The 21,708-nt window shown below is 36.6% G+C and overlaps 1 protein-coding gene across 5 annotated transcripts in view; it reads right to left on the bottom strand.

Annotated features, from left to right (window-relative positions):
• The window catches only part of LOC131053387 (uncharacterized), a 207,984-nt gene that overhangs the window by 66,758 nt on the left and 119,518 nt on the right, over nt 1–21,708 (bottom strand). For all 5 annotated transcript variants that reach the window (XM_057987989.2, XM_057988007.2, XM_057987993.2 and 2 more), the window contains 2 exons: nt 9,305–9,338; nt 7,473–9,147 (listed from right to left, as the gene is read on the bottom strand). In XM_057987989.2, coding sequence (XP_057843972.2) covers nt 7,473–9,147; nt 9,305–9,338 — 1,709 coding nt within the window. The remainder of the gene's footprint in view (nt 1–7,472; nt 9,148–9,304; nt 9,339–21,708) is intronic.

Here is a 21,708-nt window from a genome sequence, read left to right as displayed (position 1 = left end):
CTATTGTGGGCCCTAATTACAAGGCCCCATTATATTAAAAACTTAGAATTGAAATGCTAAAAGAGTGTGGCATGTGATATGGTTATGGAGCATGCAAAAAATGGAAGATTGCAAGTTGCACCATTATGTCAAATAGGAGGGCCAGAAGAAGAACCTTGTGTTGATCAACTTCCATGTTAAATTTCATAGTGGTAGTATTCCTCCAATCCATAGATGCATCTAATAAAATGAGTCCAACCCACTTGCTAATTTACTTATTTGATGAGTTCGTGATGGAGGTTGGGTTGTAAATTAAGTGCATTTCATCACTAGCAAAGTAACAAATTATGTGGCAATAGGAAAACTTTTGATAAACAAGTACCTTACATTAGTTTTGAGACCATGCACAAGACATTGCCTTAATTTAACCCATCATGATGTCGATAAACTAAAATGGTTTGAATTTATTGAGGCAAGAGGATCCATTACAAAATTCACATATAGCCACACTAAGGTGTTGAGAATGATAAGATCCTTAATGGAGGAAAAGAAACTCATGAGATAATGAGTGACAAAGTTTGCCACTAATGTCCTAGCATTGTGAAGTTCATGAACACAAAAGACTAACCTAAAATGCATGTTTGTTTCATCAAATTGTTGAGAGAGTAGGTTTGTTAATCATATGGATGGCATCAGCATTTCAAGCCTTGTTTTTGATGTCATTTTGGACAAACGTACATGAGATCATGTGAATTTCAAAGCCCCCAGTTAGAGCAATAAGATCAGTTGATGGGAAAAAATCCCCAACTTTTTATGAGGCTGAGGACAAGGCAAATGAACTAATATGGTCCAAAATGCTATTGATGCTAGATGAGTTCACCAAATGCAACACCTCCATGCTACAAGATATTTCCTGAATGTAGCAACATATGATGATTGAGAAACAACAAGAGGAGTATTCAAGTTCAAGTCAACTTTATTTCCTAATGTTAAGGAAAGATGAACAGCCATTGCAGGATTGCCATTTTATAAGTAGCCAAAGGGCTTCTTCTCTAACATACATGTAGTGGAGTCAAGAAAGATGGTAATGCCACAACATCTAGGCACAACCATGTGGTTGGAAATGAAGTTTCAGTCCGAAGAAAACCTGGTATATTCAGAAAAATGTGAAAATTGGTGCCCAGAAGTATACCACAATGCTTGGAAAAGGGTGTGGAAAAGTCTGATTTTTAGTTCTTAAAGTCTGAAGACACCCTTCCAAGGTCCAACAATGACTGCCCAATGTCTAAAGACTACCTGCAACTTCAATAAATCAGTCATTTAGACTTGTCGCGGTCATAGGAAACACCTGTATTTGATGGATTTCACCTTCCCAAAGTGAAGTTTGTCAAATTTGGACACAAACAAAGGGCTGGTAATGAATATGGAAGTCTGCAGACAAATTTGAAAGTGAAGTTTCAGACTTAGATCAGCAATAGAAGCTCCACCAAATGCCCCAAAACCTCATAAGGATGATGCACGAATGAAATTTCCCAAGTGTAGAGGTGGCTGGAAATGAAGAATAAGTCTGAAGACAACCTAAGAATGGAGTTTCAGACTTCACACCAGCAATGGTGTCCTCAGAAAAATGGCCCCAAATTACTCTAAAAATGATCTCCTAACAAGATCACCTAGGGCTAGGAAATGAAAATCAGGTCTGAGAATGCACATTCCAATCAATGATCAGCAAGAATGGTGATTAGAATCACCCGCAATGGTGGCCAAATAAGTTCCAGCAATGGTGAAAGCTCAGTTCTGAGTGTAATGGCAGCCCCTTAGCATTAATAAAGTTCAGAAATATCACCAAAAATCACCCCCAAAGTGAAGCAAACAACTTCCCAAACAAAATCGTGGCACCCCAATCATGGCACCATCCTACCAAATCACCAAATGTGCCATGAACATCCACCAACTTGCTGCAACTCTCCTCCAATGGCAGCGCCCAGGTCTGATTGGGCAAACAATCTCCTCAAATCAGCAACTTAGCTCTCCAAAATGGTGTCCAATGGGCATTTGGGCAAATATCGCCTAGCTAGAACCTCCAATCTGCCTTCAATCAGCCACCCAACCGTCACATCAGCAACTTATAATATTATTTTGATGCTGGTTGGGCATACTTATACATGTTCTTGCCTTGATATTCCACCACACAAGCAATGTAGGATAAAAACTTGCCTTTATAACAGCCTGGTGGAAAATCGCCCTCTACCAAGAACATGAATTTCATCCACATCAAAGTTATCTGCACTCCCAAGGAAACAACATGGATCATCAAGAGGATTTCCCAACACTTCATCAAAATTTACCCTCCTGGTGGAAAATTGCCCTCCATCAGGAATCTAAATGGGGGAAAAAATGGGGTCCATCAAAAATCTGGTGGAAATTCTTCTCCCATCAAGATTTTGAGAGGGGCAAAACCATGGGTCATCGGAAATGTGGGGGTTAAAGCACCTCCCATCAGGAATTTTGACATTTAGACCCTTGGAACATAGATTTTAATCAAGAATTTAATGATTTTTCCACTCAAAATCATCTGGACACTTCAAATTTCATCAAAACGCATTAGGACTTAGCCAAATTCATCAAAATTTGAGCGAGAAAACAAGGATTCCATCACAATAAAGTGCAAATTTGACTTGAATCACCTCCTAGGAGCAAGAAAATAACCCCTAAAGGACCTTTTAATGCTTAGGCAAAAAATATCACCGACATGAACACACTAAGACATATTTATGCTCAAATTTCATAGAAAATTGAAACTCAACACTTAGCAAGAATAAATCAAAACCCTAGGCAACTTGACACCTAGGACCAAAATTTAGGATCACACAACGATTTGACATTTTAAACATGTTTGATCCTACACCCTCTTATTAGCAAAGGCAAAAACTACGAAACTAGGCAAAACTTCTACCCTAAAAGCAAAAAAGTGAGGGTCCCCATTTGCAATGGGGCGATGTGTGAAGACGTCACAACAATTCAGCAATCAAAGGATATTTCATCCCTTGGCAAAAGATACTTTATCCCTTGACAAAGGATATTTCATCCCTTGGCAAAGGATATTTCATCCCATGGTAAAGGATATCTGTGAAATAAGGAATTACATACATCCCTTGACAAAGGATATTACATCCCTTGAAAAAGGATATCACATCCCTCGGCTAACGATATTGGTGACTTCAAGTTTTTACATCCTCCCTAGGCAATGTCAAAGTGCGATTTAAGGATTTGGGACCTCCCTTAGCAAAGACAAGATGCGTCTAAGGCATTACCATCTCCCATAACACTCAAGTGCAATTTAATGAATACAACGGATATGTTTGAAGCATCCCTTTGACTGGACCCCACCACAATGCAACAAAGAAGTTTTATTTAAATTTTGAATTGATGATCCAAGTCAGCCTTATATGTTTTAATTGCAAAACATTTAAAAATGGTTGCAAGTCGGCTTTATCAAAAGGTGTGATCCTCCTCCAAGCAACTATAAAGTGTGTTTGATCATTTCATTTGATAAAACAACAAAATCGATATTGCAAATGTGCTTGTGGACAGCGATTTTAATCACGTCCGTTTGATCTTTTGTCACTATTTGAAGGCAAACTCATTCTCTATAGATAGCGATCTCCATCAAAGAAGAACAAGGTCAGTGAAAGCGTCTAATTCAATCACCATTCACAGCAAACTGATCTCTGTTACAGGCTACAGCGAATTTTCTCCCGTGAGTGGAAGGCGATTTTGATTGGATGGAAGCAAGAACAAGGTCGTTGAAGGAGGCGAAGTCGATAGTTATATGCAGCGAATCAGTCCTTTTCACAGCGCAATCTATCCCTAGGTGCAGCGATCCAAAATTGCCATTGCAAATCATAGAAAATTCCCATACTGTGAAAGGAGATTTTGAAATGGAGACACATCGAATTCATTAATCCAAACAGTGAATCGGAGGAGACTATCGAATCTTCACATCAGCAACTCGGCAGGATCCAGAAATTAATCAAAGAGTGCATTCATTTGAAAGGGACAATTTTGTCAAAGGAGCAGTCGAACTAATATAAACAGTCTGTTTTGAAACCATTTCCAGGTTTGATGCAAGTAGGATGAACATGTAAAGCAAGTGATGAAGACCAGCTCCAAGATGAAGGCTTATCGGCTCACATACAACCTCAAGATTTCACCACATGACCAAAGACAAGGGCCCAAGGGAGACATTGCACTTCAAGTCTCAAGCTCATACGAGGCAGCTGATGGGATCACCAAGTACAAGGCACTACAATGCAAAGGGGCAGGTCAAACTTCACAATCAAGATTTCTACCACATGAAGAAGATAAGATTGTACAAGAAAGACTTCAAGATCAACATAAGGATGGCAGAAAAGGCAAAGAACATGATCAGCATGATGATACCCTAGGACACTTCAATTGCAATAGATGACAAGACATCTATAGAAGGTTTTACCAGCGGGTAGAAGGATACAAGGAGGCTGCTCGAAGGAAAGGATTTCACATCAACATCAAGCATTCAAGGAAGGACTTTTACACGATCTTGAATTTCCTCCGGAAATCCAAGAAGCATTGCTAGTACAAAGGAGTAATCAAGACAGGGAAAGAAGATCAAAGACAATCAAGACAAAGGATTCCAAGGATAGGAAGTGAAACATATCAAAGACGAAGGAGTTCATACACAAGACAAGGAGAATGGAAGTGAACAAGACGGAAGATAGTTTCAGAAGAGTTAATCAAAGCTAGAAAATCATGCAATTTGGGAATATCTCCCATTATCACTTCATTCATTGATTAGGCTTGGAAATGTTGAGTATCAAGAGATATGCCTCATTCATTCACACACTTGTGATGAGTTACAAAGATCAAGCAAGCTAAGGTGGCACCTAGTCATCACTTATCCAATCATATTATTTCAGGATAAGGCCTCCAAATTCAATGTGTCTGACTCATCCATCAAAGAGGATAGCTGCCACATGGGCACAAAGTTCGATGCACTTACCGTTATCATCTATTGGTCAAATTTTCAAGGAAAGACTTGTGTTCCATAAAATGTGATTTTATCATTGGTTAAGCATTAAATGCTTTGCAATGGGTGTAACAAACCCTAATTAGGGTTTCTATCTTTCAATTTTGGCCATTGATTGTGAATCAATCTAAGCCACGCATTTGTAATGAAAGCACTATATAAGGCTCCACTCTTTCATTTGTAAAGGTTAATAGAGAGTAGTTCAAGAATAGATAGCATATAACAGTTAGAATGTAGTAGGAAAAGAAGGCAAAGATTGTTGCCAAGACATTGTTGCAAGTAGCATGTCGATTTCATTAAAGATAGGATTTTATGTGTTGATTCAACAATTTGCGCAATCTCTACTTCTCATTTATTTTTATGTTATTTAAATGAATGGAAGAACTTTTTGTATGATCAATGGTGAAATTCGTACATTCATACTACTAGCACCTTGCTGATTGTAAAGTGTCTTGTGTAGTCAACTGGATCCATATTAGCCAAGCTTAACTTCAATTATCGCTCCTTCATTGATATGCATCAACTTGATGGTATCTATGCTCATGGTGGTGGTTTGAAAATCATCAAGCTATCCTTAGAAGATCGCACTAGCCTTGTGGAGATGTTCATAGTATGTCCAAGCAAAGCGTAGTTGAGTTTCATCAAAGATTGTCCATTGCTCTTACATTCTTAGGAGTTAGATTATCTTGCTCAACCCTATCCTTTTTTCCTTTTTGTTCAAATTCAGTTAATTCCCATGTTCCAACGACATTCAAAGCATTCCAGAATTCAACATAAGTCCACCTTGTGATTCCAACAATATCACATCATACAACCGAGTCTATCCAAGAGCACATCAAGACCTGACATCTAGAACCTTGGAGCCATCCCATTTGATCACACAGCTTAGCATTTGGGGAGTCTTTGTTCAAGAGAAGATAGAATACTTAGTATTTTATTTTGTGTTGCATAGTGCACAAAAACACCATCAACAGAGCCTTCATTTACTGAAGAAGTTTGGCTGTCTCAGATGAGGCTTTTGATGATCATGATCACAATTGTATTGAGGAGAACAAGGATGCAAGGGCATCAACTTCCACTTTGTATTTTGTAGTCTAAGGAACTAAGAAACATGAAGGTTAATTGTGTTCTCAACTTTTCAATTTTCAAGTATAAACCATAATCATTTAGCTAAAATTTTAATAATTAGTGAGAACTTGAGTAGCTGGCAACATTGAATCTTTAGTTATGTCTTCTGTTTGAACTTTGTCTATTTGATGCACTCTTTTGGCATGAAATAACAATTGCAATTTTCTTGCTATGTTTTAATGCATTTTTTTATTTGTTTGGTTTTTATGATTTTCCCATTTTAACCCGTGTAATTGAATTCCATTTACACTTTCAGTTCACCATGTCAATGTCATGTACATAGAACGCTACCATGGTCTTCACAAACACCTATGTACTATTTTACTCTCTTCTTAGGAGTGGACCCCTAAAGAACCCACACTTCACTATTAACAATAACAATTAGAAGTTCCTTATTATGCTGAGTTTAATTGGATTAGATGTATAGTTATAGCCCCTTTGCTAGTTTTCCCAACATTCCTCTAGATCACTCACATCTTCACATTTGTACTCGTCAAATCCTTACTGCTCATGCTACAATTCAACATAATATCAAGGTGCTAGCCCTCATAAAAGTAGATCTCCTAGTTAAAATTGCAAACTAGATATAACAATGCTACATCATAGGAAAACATTACCTATCATAATATTTTTTTATGATTTCAGGCAAGCTTTATATTAATAAGAAAAAAGAGACATGAAGTTCAACAAGTTGAGTTGAAGTCGTGGGGAATGTTGAGCTTCACACCTTGACTGATATTATAGGCAATGATAAAGGGGAGACAACAAAGCCAACTACTTGCTCTTGACCAACATATTTTTCACAGTTAAATGGGCATTAACACTCATTTGTAAAAGGCCTCATGCCCCAAGGCAATGAGATGACTATTCCAATGATCTAAGGATATGATACTATTATAATTGCCTATCCTAGATTTTGATGTATTTCAATAAGGATTGCCAATCGGATTATAGCACAAACATAGATATGCAAATGAAGTGCAGAAAGTATAGTGGATACAATCAAGCTTTTCAAATTTGGCAAATGGCCCTATTTTCCCATTATGATTTTCTTACAAATTTCATTCTCGAACAGCTGTCCCTCATCAGGGGTTAAAAAGGCCTAGTTTGAAAAAGAATTAGTAATCAAAACCATATATTTATGAAAATTTCCAATTAACCAATCATACTTAACTTTTCCATTAACGAATCGCACTTAGTTTTATTAAATATGAAAAACATAAACTAATGGATTGTATCCATTAACCAAACATACTTAGTCTTATCGAATATGAAAACATAAACTAATGGATGCATATACCTGTTCTCTCTGCAGTGCATGGAAATCCATTCCGGAGATATGTCCTTGCAGGGGCTTCTAAAACATGACCTTGTATTCTTAGGAATTCATCTATCATGGAACCAACAAGACGATAACAAAAGAGGCTTGCTTCATCACATACTTCTTGGATTTGTTGCACAATTTCTCTTACTGTCTCTTCAGTCTGAGAATTATTCTTGCTTAAACTATCCACCCGAGAAGAATTTTTTAGCTCCCCATGAGGAAAGTCTTCTTTCATCTGTTCTTGTAGACCATGCTCTTTAACCTCTATAAATTCAGGTTCTGAAAATGATTCACCAACATAAGTTTCTTCTTTTCCATCCAGTTCATGTGTATCATAACTGTTCTCAGAGAACCATGGCTCACATTCATCTTCAGAACTGTCTAAAGGAATTTCAGCAATTCTTTGCTCTAAACCTGCATTTTCTGTCCTTTCATAGATGACTTGTTGTAAGTGAGTACTCACATTCAATACACACTCTAACTCTCTATCTAATCTAAGCTTTGTATCAACCCTTGGCTCTGTCTTGTAGCCAATTGGATCTCTCTCCTTTATGGTGGCCTTTGGATCTCTCTCCATCACAGTGTCCTTTTGAACTCTCTCCTTTACAGTGCCCTTTGATTCTCTCTCCTTTGCAGCACCCTTTTGATCTCTCCCCTTTACAATGCCCTTTCGACCTCTCTCCTTCACAGCACCCTTTGCCGCTCCCAATTTATTAATCATATTGATGGTTCTTATAACTGACTCTGGAATGATTTCATCATAACATTCAAAAAGCCATTCAACCAGAAAAGTCCGAATGATACGCCGTAAAAGACGGAGGCTTTTACTCAAAAAGAGATCATCAGAAGATAGGCAACCATAAATATCTTTTAGTTCAACAGAATCTAACTTCTGTACATGTGAAATAGCCTTCAGAAAATCATTATGCAAAGCATTTAATTCAGGTGAAATATATCCAAGATTTTCTACAATGCCACCATCTTCCCCACAACTTTGTCTGGCTGAAAGGCTTGCAACTAGAAGTGCTTTCTTCAAGAGTTCAGGCAGTGGATCAAAATCTCTGACCCCCTCTAGAAGCCTATCTGCCTTGTTCTTAATGCATTCAGCCAATGAAGCTTTGCTTGAACCAATTTTCCTCAATTCTAGTTTTATTGTAAGTGACTCTCCCCCTATTATCCTGTTCATCGAATAAAGTGTGTGATTTGGAAGATTTTCTAGCTGACCCAATGTACATTTAGCCACAGCTAAGGCAGAGGAGGGTTTTTCTGGCAGTACTGCAGCGCAAGGTGGCAAATAACTATCTGGATTTCTTAGTATGTTTTTCACATTCTGCAAACATTCAGAAGCATCCTGACCAGTCCGAGCAAACAGCTTGGGTAATCCAAGCTGAATATATTTTATTAGATGATTCCGTCTTATATATGTTTTTCCAGTCACAACCTTTGATAAAGTCAGAAGTGCCGGCTGCTGAAAATGATCAAGTAATACAGGAAGGGAAGCAAAAAGTTCTTTTTCTGGAAGATCCTGGATTTTTTCTGGTTGCAAAACTAACCGTTTTACTGTGGACTTGTGGAAATGATTATCAGATATGTAATTTTCCTTGAATGCATCAAAGCTTTCTTGGATTTTTGACTTCATAACAACTGCAGACTGATTGAATAGAAGCAAAAAAATTAGTAAAACTACAACTAATTGCTAGATTAACTAAAATAGTTAAATGGCATTGTAATGTTGTCAATCAGTATAACACATTGAAATAATAATAAGTAAGATTTTAAAAAGAACATAAGAATCACAAAATGCTCACATTGTCATCTCTTAAAAATGATTCCAAAATATACCTGCAAGTTAATAAAATCCAAAATCATAGTTTAGCTTCGTCAATATATAAGTGCAAGCTAAATTTTTGTGTAACCACTCAAAAAGCTTCAGTGACTTGAATATTAACAATAATAGAAATGCCAAATGCTCATGATAATAGACACCACTAATTTCACATTCGTTACAATAAAATTAAAAGCCACCCTACTTTTGCCTTCAAGCATTTTATAGCTGAGGATAATCAATGATATGCTAACCAACATAGATCAATCAAGTCACTAAAAGTAATTAGTTCTAAGGCCTCACCAGTTGGATTATAGCATATGAATATAAATAACAGTTGAACAAGAGCATTGCAACAAACCTACCTGTATCCCTAAGGGCCTAAACTCACTCGAAAATACTTTTCATTGTGAATGATCAAATGCTATGCAAACCCAAAAAAGGTAGGATGCTTTAAAAGGCAGTAAAAAAATATTAATTCTATAACGGACCTAGCACTATTAAAATGGCTAGTCAGCATTTTGTTTCCTATGTTTATGGCCCTAAAGAGAAGTTTGTGGATATGTATTGTTGCAGTCCTAGTTGTTTGAGGATGATAAGGCAACATTGCCTGATATTTTAGTCTTGTCTGCACCTTACCTAAACAACTCAGGGATGCTTAGATGGATATATAACAATCCATTGCAAGTCAAGCGTTTTGTCTCAGCTGATTAGTTCTCTAACAAATGCTCAGAAAGGTATTGTACTGCTGTCTTGTTTATTTTGAAGCATTTCAAAAATCTTGTTGTGATGAAGGTGTGGCAGTGAGCTTTCCTTTATCAACCATAGTTACAAAACTCTTCATGAAGTGCTTTGAGAAGGATACTATTTTCTTTACCTATGTCAATGGTCTCATGTAGGCATTTGAGGGCATATATGGTTGTGGTCCCATTTCTTTGAGGCTGCCTGATCTGCACACTAATTAGATGAGTAGAATAACATTCTCACCCAAGTTGAGGATTCTGCATCACATAATCTGATTCAAAACAAGACTTCATGCAAATATCATGTTGAAGAATCGCATCCCTCCTCTCCAAGAAAATAGAGACATCTTTCTAGACTTTGGTGTCTACAAGATTGTCTGCTCCTATGGCATGCCTTATATAGGCGAGACCGGACGCTCATTCAGCACTAGAATCAAAGAACAGAGTGCAGAGATCAAGCATGAGCGGACCCTCAAGTCAGCCCTTGCCGACCACTCCCTCTCTACCAAGCACCATATTTGTCCAGAGAGCACCCAAGTCTTGTTGAAAGAAGACAACTTCTTCAAAAGAAAGCTCAAGGAAGCTATTGAGATATACAATCACCCTACCAACCTTAACCATGATGACAGTTAGAGTCTTAGTATCTCTTGGCAACCCTTATCATCCAAGCTCTGATAGTCTTCCTCTTCCTCCTTGTTCTTGTCCTTTCTTCTCTGCCTCTCACCGAAAGACCTTTCAATTCCTTTCACCTATCTTGTTGCTCCCTCGGCTCCCCTGCACCCTCCTTTTTTTCATTTTCTTCCCTTCTTTTCCTTGCGCTTCTTTCTCCCCCACCCTTCCTTGACCTAGTCCTTTTTCTTTCGTGTTCCTCTTCTCTCCTTTCACTCTCTTTCTTTCTTTCCTCTTCCTTTCGACTTTCATCCTCCCCCTTGTCTTCGCTTCTCTTTCCTTTCTCTTTTTCTTGATGATCTCCTTCTGTCTCCTTACGTCTCTTATCTCTTGGTCTTGCATTTTGGTGTCTTCTTCTTTCCCCTTGTTTTTTCCCCCTTTTCCTTTATTGTACTCTTGCATGTTTCAGTTGTCTATTCTTTTCTAGCTTTTATTCTCTTGCTCTCTCTTTCTTTAGTGGTCCTTAATTTTTTTCTATATATATATACACTTGTTAGATTCATTGTATTTCTTCTCCTTCCTTTCATTTTTTGTCTTTATCATTTACAGTTCTTGGTCTTTGTCTTTTTTTTTTCAGATGTTTTTAACGACGTTGTTATTATTTTATGCTTTCTCTTCTTTCTTGCTTTATTTTATTGTGCTACCTTTTCCCATATTTTTTCTTATTTTTTATCATTTTTTACTTTGGTTTCTTCTCTTCTTCCTGTTGTTATCCTTCTCTAATTGTTTGTTGTTTATTTAGTTTTATTTTCTTTCTTATTGGACTAGCCTTTTTTATCCTCCCCTTTCAATCTTTGACCATCTTGGTCTCTCGATCTCTGTGCTTCCTTTCACTCACTCCTCCCTTCCTTTTATTTGTGCTTGGTCTGCAACTTAACATCTTATTTGATTCCTTTGGCTCTCATCATCTTGATGGTGGATCACAAGTGTGATCCGAAACGTTGATGCAAAAATCTTGAACACAATTGAATCCATAAACAACTTTCTCTCTAAATATTATTGTGTTATCTTGTTTGTATTGAAACATTTAAATTATGTAATTGCATTGAAGGTATGGCAATGGGATCTCCTTATCTCTCATAGTTACTACTCTCTTAGTGGCATGCTTTCAGAATGTTGTTCAAGTGTTATCCTCTATAACCTGAGATATGGAAAACATTTGTTGATGACTATTTTTATTCTAGTAATCTGACAACATGCTAGAGATAGCATTGACTCATGGAGGACTAGGACACACAAAATTATAGATTCACCTAAGAAGTGGAGGAAGTTGGTTGCACCCAATTGGCACACTTCCAAGCCAAATATACAGAAGAAATCATGTGTGAACTTTTACCTTCAGGCTGACTCCCACCACGATCCCTGTCAAAAGACTAGTATCCTTAAACACTCCAGATATTAGAGCACTAAGAATCACTGATGAAAATGACAATGAAAAAGAGAACAAACATCCATTAGAGATGTTCATATTTGGAAAACAGAAAATAAAGTGCAGATGCTGGAGAGTTAAGAAAACTCATACAACAATCAGGTTGTAATAGGAACTAATGAGAAGCGTTTCTTCCCTGTATGAGAGGTACGATTGACAAAATTTCCACAATCCACTTCAAGGACGATGAAGATGATTTTTTCTTCAACCCAATAATTCACAGAAAAAACTAAGAAGTTCAAAAGACACTTCTGAGCTTATTAAATATAGTAAAATTCAGCAATACAAAAAAAATATAGTTGATATCTGCATGGTTCCATGCTCTTGTGATTTAAAATATATGCAAGTGAAACCAGTAAATCAGTCGAGAGTAGAATTGTTCAAAGCTGTCATTATCTGACACAAAAAATTCTCAGCTATCTGCATTAGCTATACATTTTAAGTTTTAACAATGCAAAGCACCACATATGTATCCAGGGAGCAAAAATTATCACAAAGGATAAAATTAAAACATTATAGCAAGAGATGACTGAGGCTAAGTTGCATAAACTGAAAAGTATTGCAGCAAAAACTTACACGTAACAGACGGTTACATCTAAGCCACACATGGAGAACCCCCTTATCCCTAGCCTTATGAAGCCAAACCCTTAATCATTATATTAATTGCAGCTTTATAATAATACCTTCCAATATTTTTATCTTAAAAACAATGGACAAATGTAATGTCCCCTTCTCCTTAGCACGTGGACATTCACGAGGTTGGCCTAAAATTGACCCTCGTAGGCCAAGGAGTTGATTAGGGGGTTGCCTTAGCAGAGATTTGGTGGCTTCACATTTCATTTTTTAATTGGTAATGATGTTATGAGAGGATAACACGTATCAGGAGACGTGTGCACTTTAATTGTAATGAAATAGTATTTTAAAAAGTGCATTTAAAATAAATAATAATAAAGTGTACCTACCCCATTTTCTAGAAGGAATCTTATGATGAGTTATTAAAAGAATAAATGGAAGAGGGGAATACATGGTTATTCATCAGTTGTTTGTTATCTTCTTTGTATTGTGGTTGTGGAGCCAAGGGTTGTCCACAGATTTGATCTTAGGGAACGATACCTCCCTTCGATCCGCATAACTGAGGAGGTGAAAGATCCTCTGAAGGATTGCCTTGAGAGTGAGGAACATTCAATTCTTCACATTGAGCTAATTGGAGATTTTCATATCAGTCCATGGTGGACGATTTTTGTTGAGTCTTCAGATTTTGGGGTTTGGTGATTTTCAGCTCTTCATTGGTTTATATGTGCAACGATTAATACTAAGGCCTAGGCGATTTAATTGAAGGATTGTTGGAGGACCAATTGTGGAGGGAGCTGCATATTATCAGGTCTGAGACAAATTAGACCAGGTAGTCTATGTCCTTCGATTTTGCTCATAGGTCAATTTTGAAGCATCCTTTCAAGGGTTTTTGGACAGCAATATTTCCTATAAGGAAGGGCGATCATCTTCACTGCATTTTAGAGGTCATTTGAGTGGAATTGCAGCTTGTATCTCAGTCTGAACCAGATTCGAACCATGCCACCACTTCCCACGAATTTATCCATATCTTCCATTTTGAGCACCAAACTTGGCATAGGAGGATAGCGCCTCACTTGGGAGAGGATAGCGATCATTTCTAGAGGTCTAAAGGATATCCTAAAGCTGTTAATCATTTATTGTCAGCCATTCACATCTGCAGCAAGGCATGACAGTGAGCAGTTCGATTTGGCATTAGGAGGGCCTCAATAACTTGGATATTGCTTGATTCTTCATCCCCGCATCTAAGCGATTCATACCAGGTTCTTTGCATATAGAATTCATTGTATTTCAGTTTGCATGTGTGAGTCTATAGCTGGCATATGTCTTCAGATAATCTGAAAGTGTCCATATTTGCTAGTCAATGTATTTGGTATAAATCGGCTAATGTAATGAGCCTATTTAATTCTAAATAAAGGAGTTATAAGGTTGCTTCTCAACTAGACATTGTCATATGATGCATGCCATCTGTTTGTCTTAATTACAGTATGCCGCAATCTTTAATTTCTGCATACCAATCCATGCTATTGAATCAAACATTAGGAATCATAGTTGCATTAACATCCTAGATAATTGTTCTATGGTTTGCAAGTCACCCTTATTGTTAAAACAAAGGTTAATAATGTCTAGACAAATCTGAAGTTTTGATATCAGTCATATGCAAAGTGTTTGACATAATTCTTCAAGGGTCAAGAGTTCTGAAAATTCATATCAGAATTGGCAAGGGACATTACAACAAAAATTCCAATGGTATGAGCAAAAGCTTATCCAAAACGTTGTGGACTTTATACCACAATTTTATCATTCAAATCTCACAAACCCTGATGATGAATCTTATAAGAGATTGGATATACTGTATATTAAATTGTATTTACAGATGCGTATACCACGTTCTTGTGAATAATATGATGACAATGCATGCATAATTGCACTATGATAAAATATACAGTCCATTTGAAATTTAAAATCGTACTGGCACCATTGTTATGACTTTGTTAATTAGCACTTTCCATTAAAAAATGGCTTGGCTTATCTACTTGTGTACCAAAAATAAATATAGAGTAGATTTTGTGCAATATTCAATGGTGGTAGACACAAAGCCCTTTGGTGAAAACTTACCTTAAACATTTGTAAGATTTGATGGGAACCCAAACGCCTAAGCCAAGAACTAGGTGATTAGGGACAAGTTACAAAAGCTGCAAATAAATGATGCAAAATGCATATAACAATTATTTCAATATTGAGGATGTGAACAAGATTAAATTACAAAGGAAATCATCTACGGTATATAGACTTTGGTTGAACAAGACAGGAAGGAAAGTTTCCCAAAGGGATTGGAGTTGGCCATAGCGGACTGGTCATCTACTCAAATGAACTAGGACCCAACTACTGTCAATCAAAGGGTGAATAACGTGATGCTCAATATTACCGAATCTAAGTACATGAATAAAGTAAACAACCTAAATCATATATGACAATCTTCAATTTAGGATATAATTATTTTTTGGTAGAAGATGCTTCTACTTTTCAATCTGTTATATATAAGGTTGTCGTTCATCATGCCCAAATCCTTTGCAATATACATATGCAGGATTCTCCTTCCTAGATGAATGTCCTTTTGATGAAGAGGATTTAGAATCTACTTTTGAAGCAGATAATGATTGTGCATTATCTTTCTATAATATTTCCATTTTTCTTTTCTTGTTTCTGTTTAGTATCCTTTGATTCTTAATTGCCCCTTAAGCTAACCAGTCATTATTGCAAGTGATTTAGAGGACTTATTTTTTCTTGTTCTTGTAGTTGTATTATTAGATCAGAAAATCCATTAAAAGTAGGTGCTGCATAACCAACTCTAATAGCAAGCCAATGGGAATGAAAGCTACAAACAATATCGAAATATTCAAAACCAAGCTTAGATTGCACATTTAGAATCAATTTTAAATCTTCTTTATCTGTAGAAGTACAACCACAAGAGGCAAGAATCATCTGCAAGCAAAACACCTGTCACACAAAAGAGATCAAGCAAAAATAATATGTTTCATAACAACCTGAGAATTCTATAGTATTGCACACACTTTTTATTACAACGAATGAATAAATCCTTATAAAAGGATGAATGAAACTCTAGATGCAAAATCTTAATGCTAAAATTAGGAGAACTAGAGAAAAGAAAAGAGGAGATAAATAAAGCTCAACTACAGCTGAACTAAAGCTAGAAAACCAAACTCTAGATGACAAAAAGCACCAAAGTTTAGCTCAAAGGAAAAAGTAATTAAAGGACCTAATTAAGAAATAATTAGATAAATGTCTTAATTGCTCCAACACCCACCCCTTAAGATAGGACCTAATTAATAAATAATTAGAAAAATGTCTTAATTACTCCAACACCCACCCCTTAAGATTAACTTAGAGAGTAGCTAAAACACCTAAGATGAATGAAAAATGCATGCATGAATGAGTCTCCAACAACAATGGCCTGATCAAATACTCATGTACAAACCAATACAAACCAATGCAAAGCACTGGTTTGTGAGAGTTGCATTGGTTTGTGCATGAGAACCTGATTAGCTCTTTGTTGTTGAGACTCATTCATGCATGCATTTTTCTTAGCTTTTTAAGCTACTCCCTAAGTTAATCTTAAGGGGAGGTGTTGGAGTAATTAAGACATTTATCTAAGTATTTATTAATGAGATCCTTTAATTACTTTTTCACTTAAGCTAAACTTAAGTGTTTTTTGTCATCTAGAGTTTCCTTTTCTAGCTTTAGTTCAATTGTGGTTGAGGTTTATTTAGCTCCTCTATTCTTTTCTCTAACTCTACTAATTCTAGCATTAGGGTTTTGCAACTAGGGTTTCATTCATCCTTTTATAAGAATTCATTCATTCATTGTAATAAAGTGTGTGTGCAATAATACAAAATTCTCAGGTTGTTATGGAGCATATTATCTTTGCTTGATCTCTTCTGTGTGACAAGTGTTTTGCTTGCAAATGATTCTTGGCTCATGTGGTTGTATCATCAACTTCTACATTATCAGTGTTATAGTCATTTAACTATGTTCTTAGTTGATTATCTTTGAAACGTAGTTATGGATGTAATAAAAACTTTTGGGATCAAGATTCATCAAGTCATTTATCAATTTGATAGCCCCTAACTTAATTAATTTTACCATATAATTTAGTATGAGTGTCCCATGCTTGATTAGATGTTGAACATTTTCCAAGATAAAATTGTAAAACAAAAGACACTAATGAGCAAAATATAACCAAGAGCTTTCCCATGGTTCCATTCCTACCCACTCCTTTTTATTTGCATCATAAGTTTCAATCTTTCATCATCTACATATGTAGTGTAACCTTTTCCCCATGTATAATGTAAATGTATGTCAATTTACAATTCAAGGTGCGAGGTATATTCAAGGTTATTTATCTTTTAAAGTATATGTTATTTCTCAATATAATGAATCTGATTTTTGTTTATTGCAGGTGGAGAGAGCACATTTATATTTTCTATGTGTTCTCCACAACATATCATTGGGTATATATATCAAGGCGGGAACCAATCAAATGGCACCTTGATCGATCATGTCCCTTGGACATGACCGACCAAGATACCCCTTGGTCGTGTCCCTCCTTAACCGATTGCTTAATCGGTGTCATCACATATACAAAAGAACCGAAGTCACTTCGGTGATTAATATAATTAATCCGATGATAATCGGTGGCAATATCAATCGGTGTCAATATTAATCGGTGGTTACTATTAATCAGTTTAAACCCGATAACATAAGTTAGTCGGTTTATCAATTTATCCCGATAACATTAGTTAGTCGGCGAAATGCATTAAGCCCGGTGGTTATAAACTCGGTGGCTACTAAAGTGATAAGCCGATAATGAATCGGGAGGGTTAGAATAAGACCCGATCATTATAGGTTTATCAGTCTAATAGTTTGCACTCGATCAGTTTGCATGAGTAACGTAATTGATTGTAATAGAATAAGGAGAGCAATTATTGATAAAGGAATAATCATTTGAGATCTGGATTTATCTATCGATGAGATAGATGATTGAATGGGAGACTTCATTGATCTCCCATTCAATCATTTATCTTACTGAACCTATTAAGTATCAACACTCCCTCTTAGCTTGGGAAGATGAATAACAGACAAAGTGTCTAGCATCACATTTCTCTTGATGACCAGTATTCCTTATATGGTATATAATCTCATTCCCCAAAGATTCATATATTTTGAATACATGACACGAAGTATCATCAGAACATATGATACAAGTAACCATATCACCTAAACATGTGACATGGAGTATCAACTAAGCACGTGATACAAAAAATTCATCACCTTATGATGATATGATATCACCTAAGCACGTGATATCAGTATTGCAAAAACAAGCAATACTAAGGATTAACATATGAGAATAATTTAAATTCTCAACTGATCCACTTTGTGGTACGTGCACTAACATCTTTCCAAATGTTTTACCACAATCATAATCATGGCACATCCATGACATGTCAGAAATCACACATGATAACTAGTTTGATCATTATAAGATCGTCACCTTATAATGTCTATATACAAGTGTTCGTTATCTGAGAGATCGTCACCTCTTAGAAATGAACACAGGGGGTTGAACCCATAAAAGTCCTAACACGACAAAGAAGTTTACACATTCAACATCTTATTGATATGTAAGTACAGATTACAAAGCAAATTACCTTTCTATCATACCCAAGCCTTTCCTGAAGTGTTCAAACTTTACTCTAGAAAGTGGTTTGGTATGAATATTTGTTATCTGATCTCCTGTACAAATATATTGCAACTGAATCACATCCCTGTCTACCATATCTCGCACATAATGGTATGGAATCTCAATATGCTTGGTTTTGTCATGGAACACTGGATTTACTGAAAGTTTTATGCAGCTCTGGTTGTCACAATAGATAACAGTAGGTTTCGTTGGTTCACTGAATAACCCTACAAGCAACTTCCTGAGCCATACTGCTTCTCAGGCAGCCATGGAAGCTGCAATGTATTCGGCCTCAGTGGAACTCTGTGCTACTGAAGACTGCTTTCTACTGATCCAGGATATCATGGCTGAACCTAAACTAAAACAGCATCCTGAGGTGCTTTTCATGTTAGTCACACTTCCAGCCCAATCTGAATCTGTGAATCCATGTAGATCTAGATCAACTCTCTCATATTTGAGACCAAGATTTAGAGTACCTTGTAGATATCTCATAATGTGTTTTACTGCTATCAAGTGTATCTCACACATAAACTGACTCAAAGCATAACTACATAGCAGATATCTGGTCTTGTATTTACCAGAGACCCAATTATTTGCCTGTAGTGAGTAGGATCAGTGGGTTGTGATTCTGTTGTTGCTTCCTTAAGTTTATGAAGATTTGTTTCCATTGGAGAGGTTATGGGTCTGCAGTTTATCATTCCAAGTCTCTTCAAAATGTCCAAGGTATACTTTCCTTGGTTTAGTATAATGCTATCAGAATTTTGCCATACTTCCAAGCCTAGGAAGTAATGAAGGAGTCCCAAATCCTTCATGTCAAATTCTTTAGAAAGATCTTTCTTGCATTGATCTATAAGGTGATCTTCTCCTATGATTAATAAATCATCAACATATAAAATCAGTATTAGCATATCACCTTTGTTTTGCTTATAGTAGAGATTAGGATCTGCATCATTCTTAGAGAAGCCTAGTTTTGAGAGATAAGTATCAATTCTTTCATACCAGGCCCTGGGAGCCTGTTTAAGCCCATAGAGGGCTTTCTTGAGTCTACACACATGAGACTCTGCATCATGAATCTCAAACCCTTCAGGTTGCTCTAGGTATACTTCTTCTGAGATCTCACCATTAAGGAATGTTGTCTTAACATCCATCTAATGAACTCTCCATCCCTTTGTTGTTGCAATGGCTAAGACGGCTCTTACTGAAGTGTATCTGGCTACAGGTGCACATGTTTCTTCATAATCAATTCCTTCCTTTTGAGAGAACCTTCTGGCTACAAATTTGGCTTTGTGTTTTTCAATACTGCCATCTGCAGCATGTTTGATCTTAAAAAGCCATTTGAAAGAAACAACAGATTTTCTAGTTGGCCTAGAAACAATTTCCCAAACATCATTCTTCATTATGGACTGATATTCCTCAAACATGGCATCCTTCCATATTTGATGTTTAAGTGCATCTGATACACAGTTAGGTTCCGCTTTTGAAAGATCATTCATAAGGGAAACATAGCTAATGAATTTGTTAGGCCTTTTGCTTTCTCTGAAGGTTCCTGAAGGAGCAGCATATTTTTGAGCTTCTTCTACAGTTTTGGTGGCCCATAGTGGTCTTTTCTTGAAATTTTCTCTAGGTGGGTTTTGAGTTTCAACTTCATTTTCCTCAAGACTCTCCCTCTGAAGCTCAAGAGAAGAGTCTTCATCTATGCTAGGGGTAGGGATATAGGCTTCAGGTTTTATTGAGCTTTGGGCTCTTTTGAAGGCTAAGTCTTCTTCAAAGATTACATCCCTAGTTAGTTCAATATTCCTCTGACCAGGTATATAAATTCTATAGGCCTTGGAGGTTTCACTATATCCTACAAGCATTCCCCTTTTTCCAGAAGACTCTAATTTTAATCTTTTCTCCTTAGGTACATGAATATAGACAAGGCACCCAAATATCCTAAGGTAGCTGATATCTGGCTTTGTTTTAGTAAAGACTTCCTCACGGGTTTTATCTTCAAGATGGGAGTGAGGACATTTGTTTTGTATATATAGAGCAGTGCTGGTTGATTTTGCCCAAAGATTGGTATTTAGATTCTAATCAAGAATCATGGCTTTGGCAGCTTCTACAATTGTCCTATTTTTCCTCTCAGCTACCTCATTTTGTTGAGGATTATAAGGTATAGTAAACTCCCTCTTAATCCCAGCATTTTTACAAAAATCTTTAAACAAGTCTGAGGTGTATTCCCCCCCATTGTCAGTTCTTAAGGTTTTAATTTTATTTCCTGAGTAGTTTTCTGTTAGTGATTTAAATTCCTTAAACCTATTAAGGATCTCTTCTGATTCTTTACATTTCAAAAAGTAGATCCAAGTTTTTCTAGAGTAGTCATCAACAAATATTACATAATACAAAAATCCCCCTAACGAAGGTACGGACATAGGTCCACATACATCAGAATGAACTAACTCTAAAACTTTGCTTGTTTTCCTAGTACTATTTTGAAAACCACCCTTAGTATTTTTACCTAGGGCACATCCCTTGCATGCCCCTGAATGATATTGCTTTAACTTACGTAGACCTGTGACAAGGTTTCCCATTGATGATAAAGCTCTAAAATTTAGGTGACCTAGTCTTCTATGCCAAACTTCATTAGCATCTGTAGCTTCATGGATTAGGGCTAGGTTGGGCTCTGTGCATAGCTCATATAAATAGCCTTGTCTTTGACCAATGGTTTTATCTTTTTTGATAGATGAATTCCTTGGCCAAGCCAACACTTTGTTGTCCATGAAGGTCACTCTGTAGCCATTATCCTCTAGTGCTAATATAGAGACTAGATTTCTCTTAATGCTTGGAACATATAGTACTCCTTTAAGTTGCAATGATATGCCTGACTTCAGTTTGATGGTGCAGGTTCCAACTCCTCTGACTGGATGTGTGGAGTCATCTCTGATAGTCACTTCCTCATCATTCTCCTCTATCATGGAGTCTAGCACTTCTCTAAACCCTGTAATGTGTCTAGATGAGCCACTGTCGATCACCCAAGAGTTAATCTTGTTTGATGCTTGGTTTGTAAGTGCTGAGTAAAGTACATACTTCTCAGAGTCGTCTTCCTTTTTAGATTTTCCTGCTTTGGCAAATGTAGCTTGTTGTTTGGTTCTTTATGGACATTTTGCAACATAGTGTCCGAATTTGTCACACCTGTAACATTGAATATGTGAAAGATCCTTCTTGAAGGTGTT

This window comes from Cryptomeria japonica, chromosome 7 (genome assembly GCF_030272615.1).
Source record: "Cryptomeria japonica chromosome 7, Sugi_1.0, whole genome shotgun sequence".
NCBI lineage: Eukaryota > Viridiplantae > Streptophyta > Pinopsida > Cupressales > Cupressaceae > Cryptomeria > Cryptomeria japonica.
The sequence above is the reverse complement of the archived record's forward strand: the minus strand, read 5'-3'. Positions and strand labels throughout refer to the sequence as shown.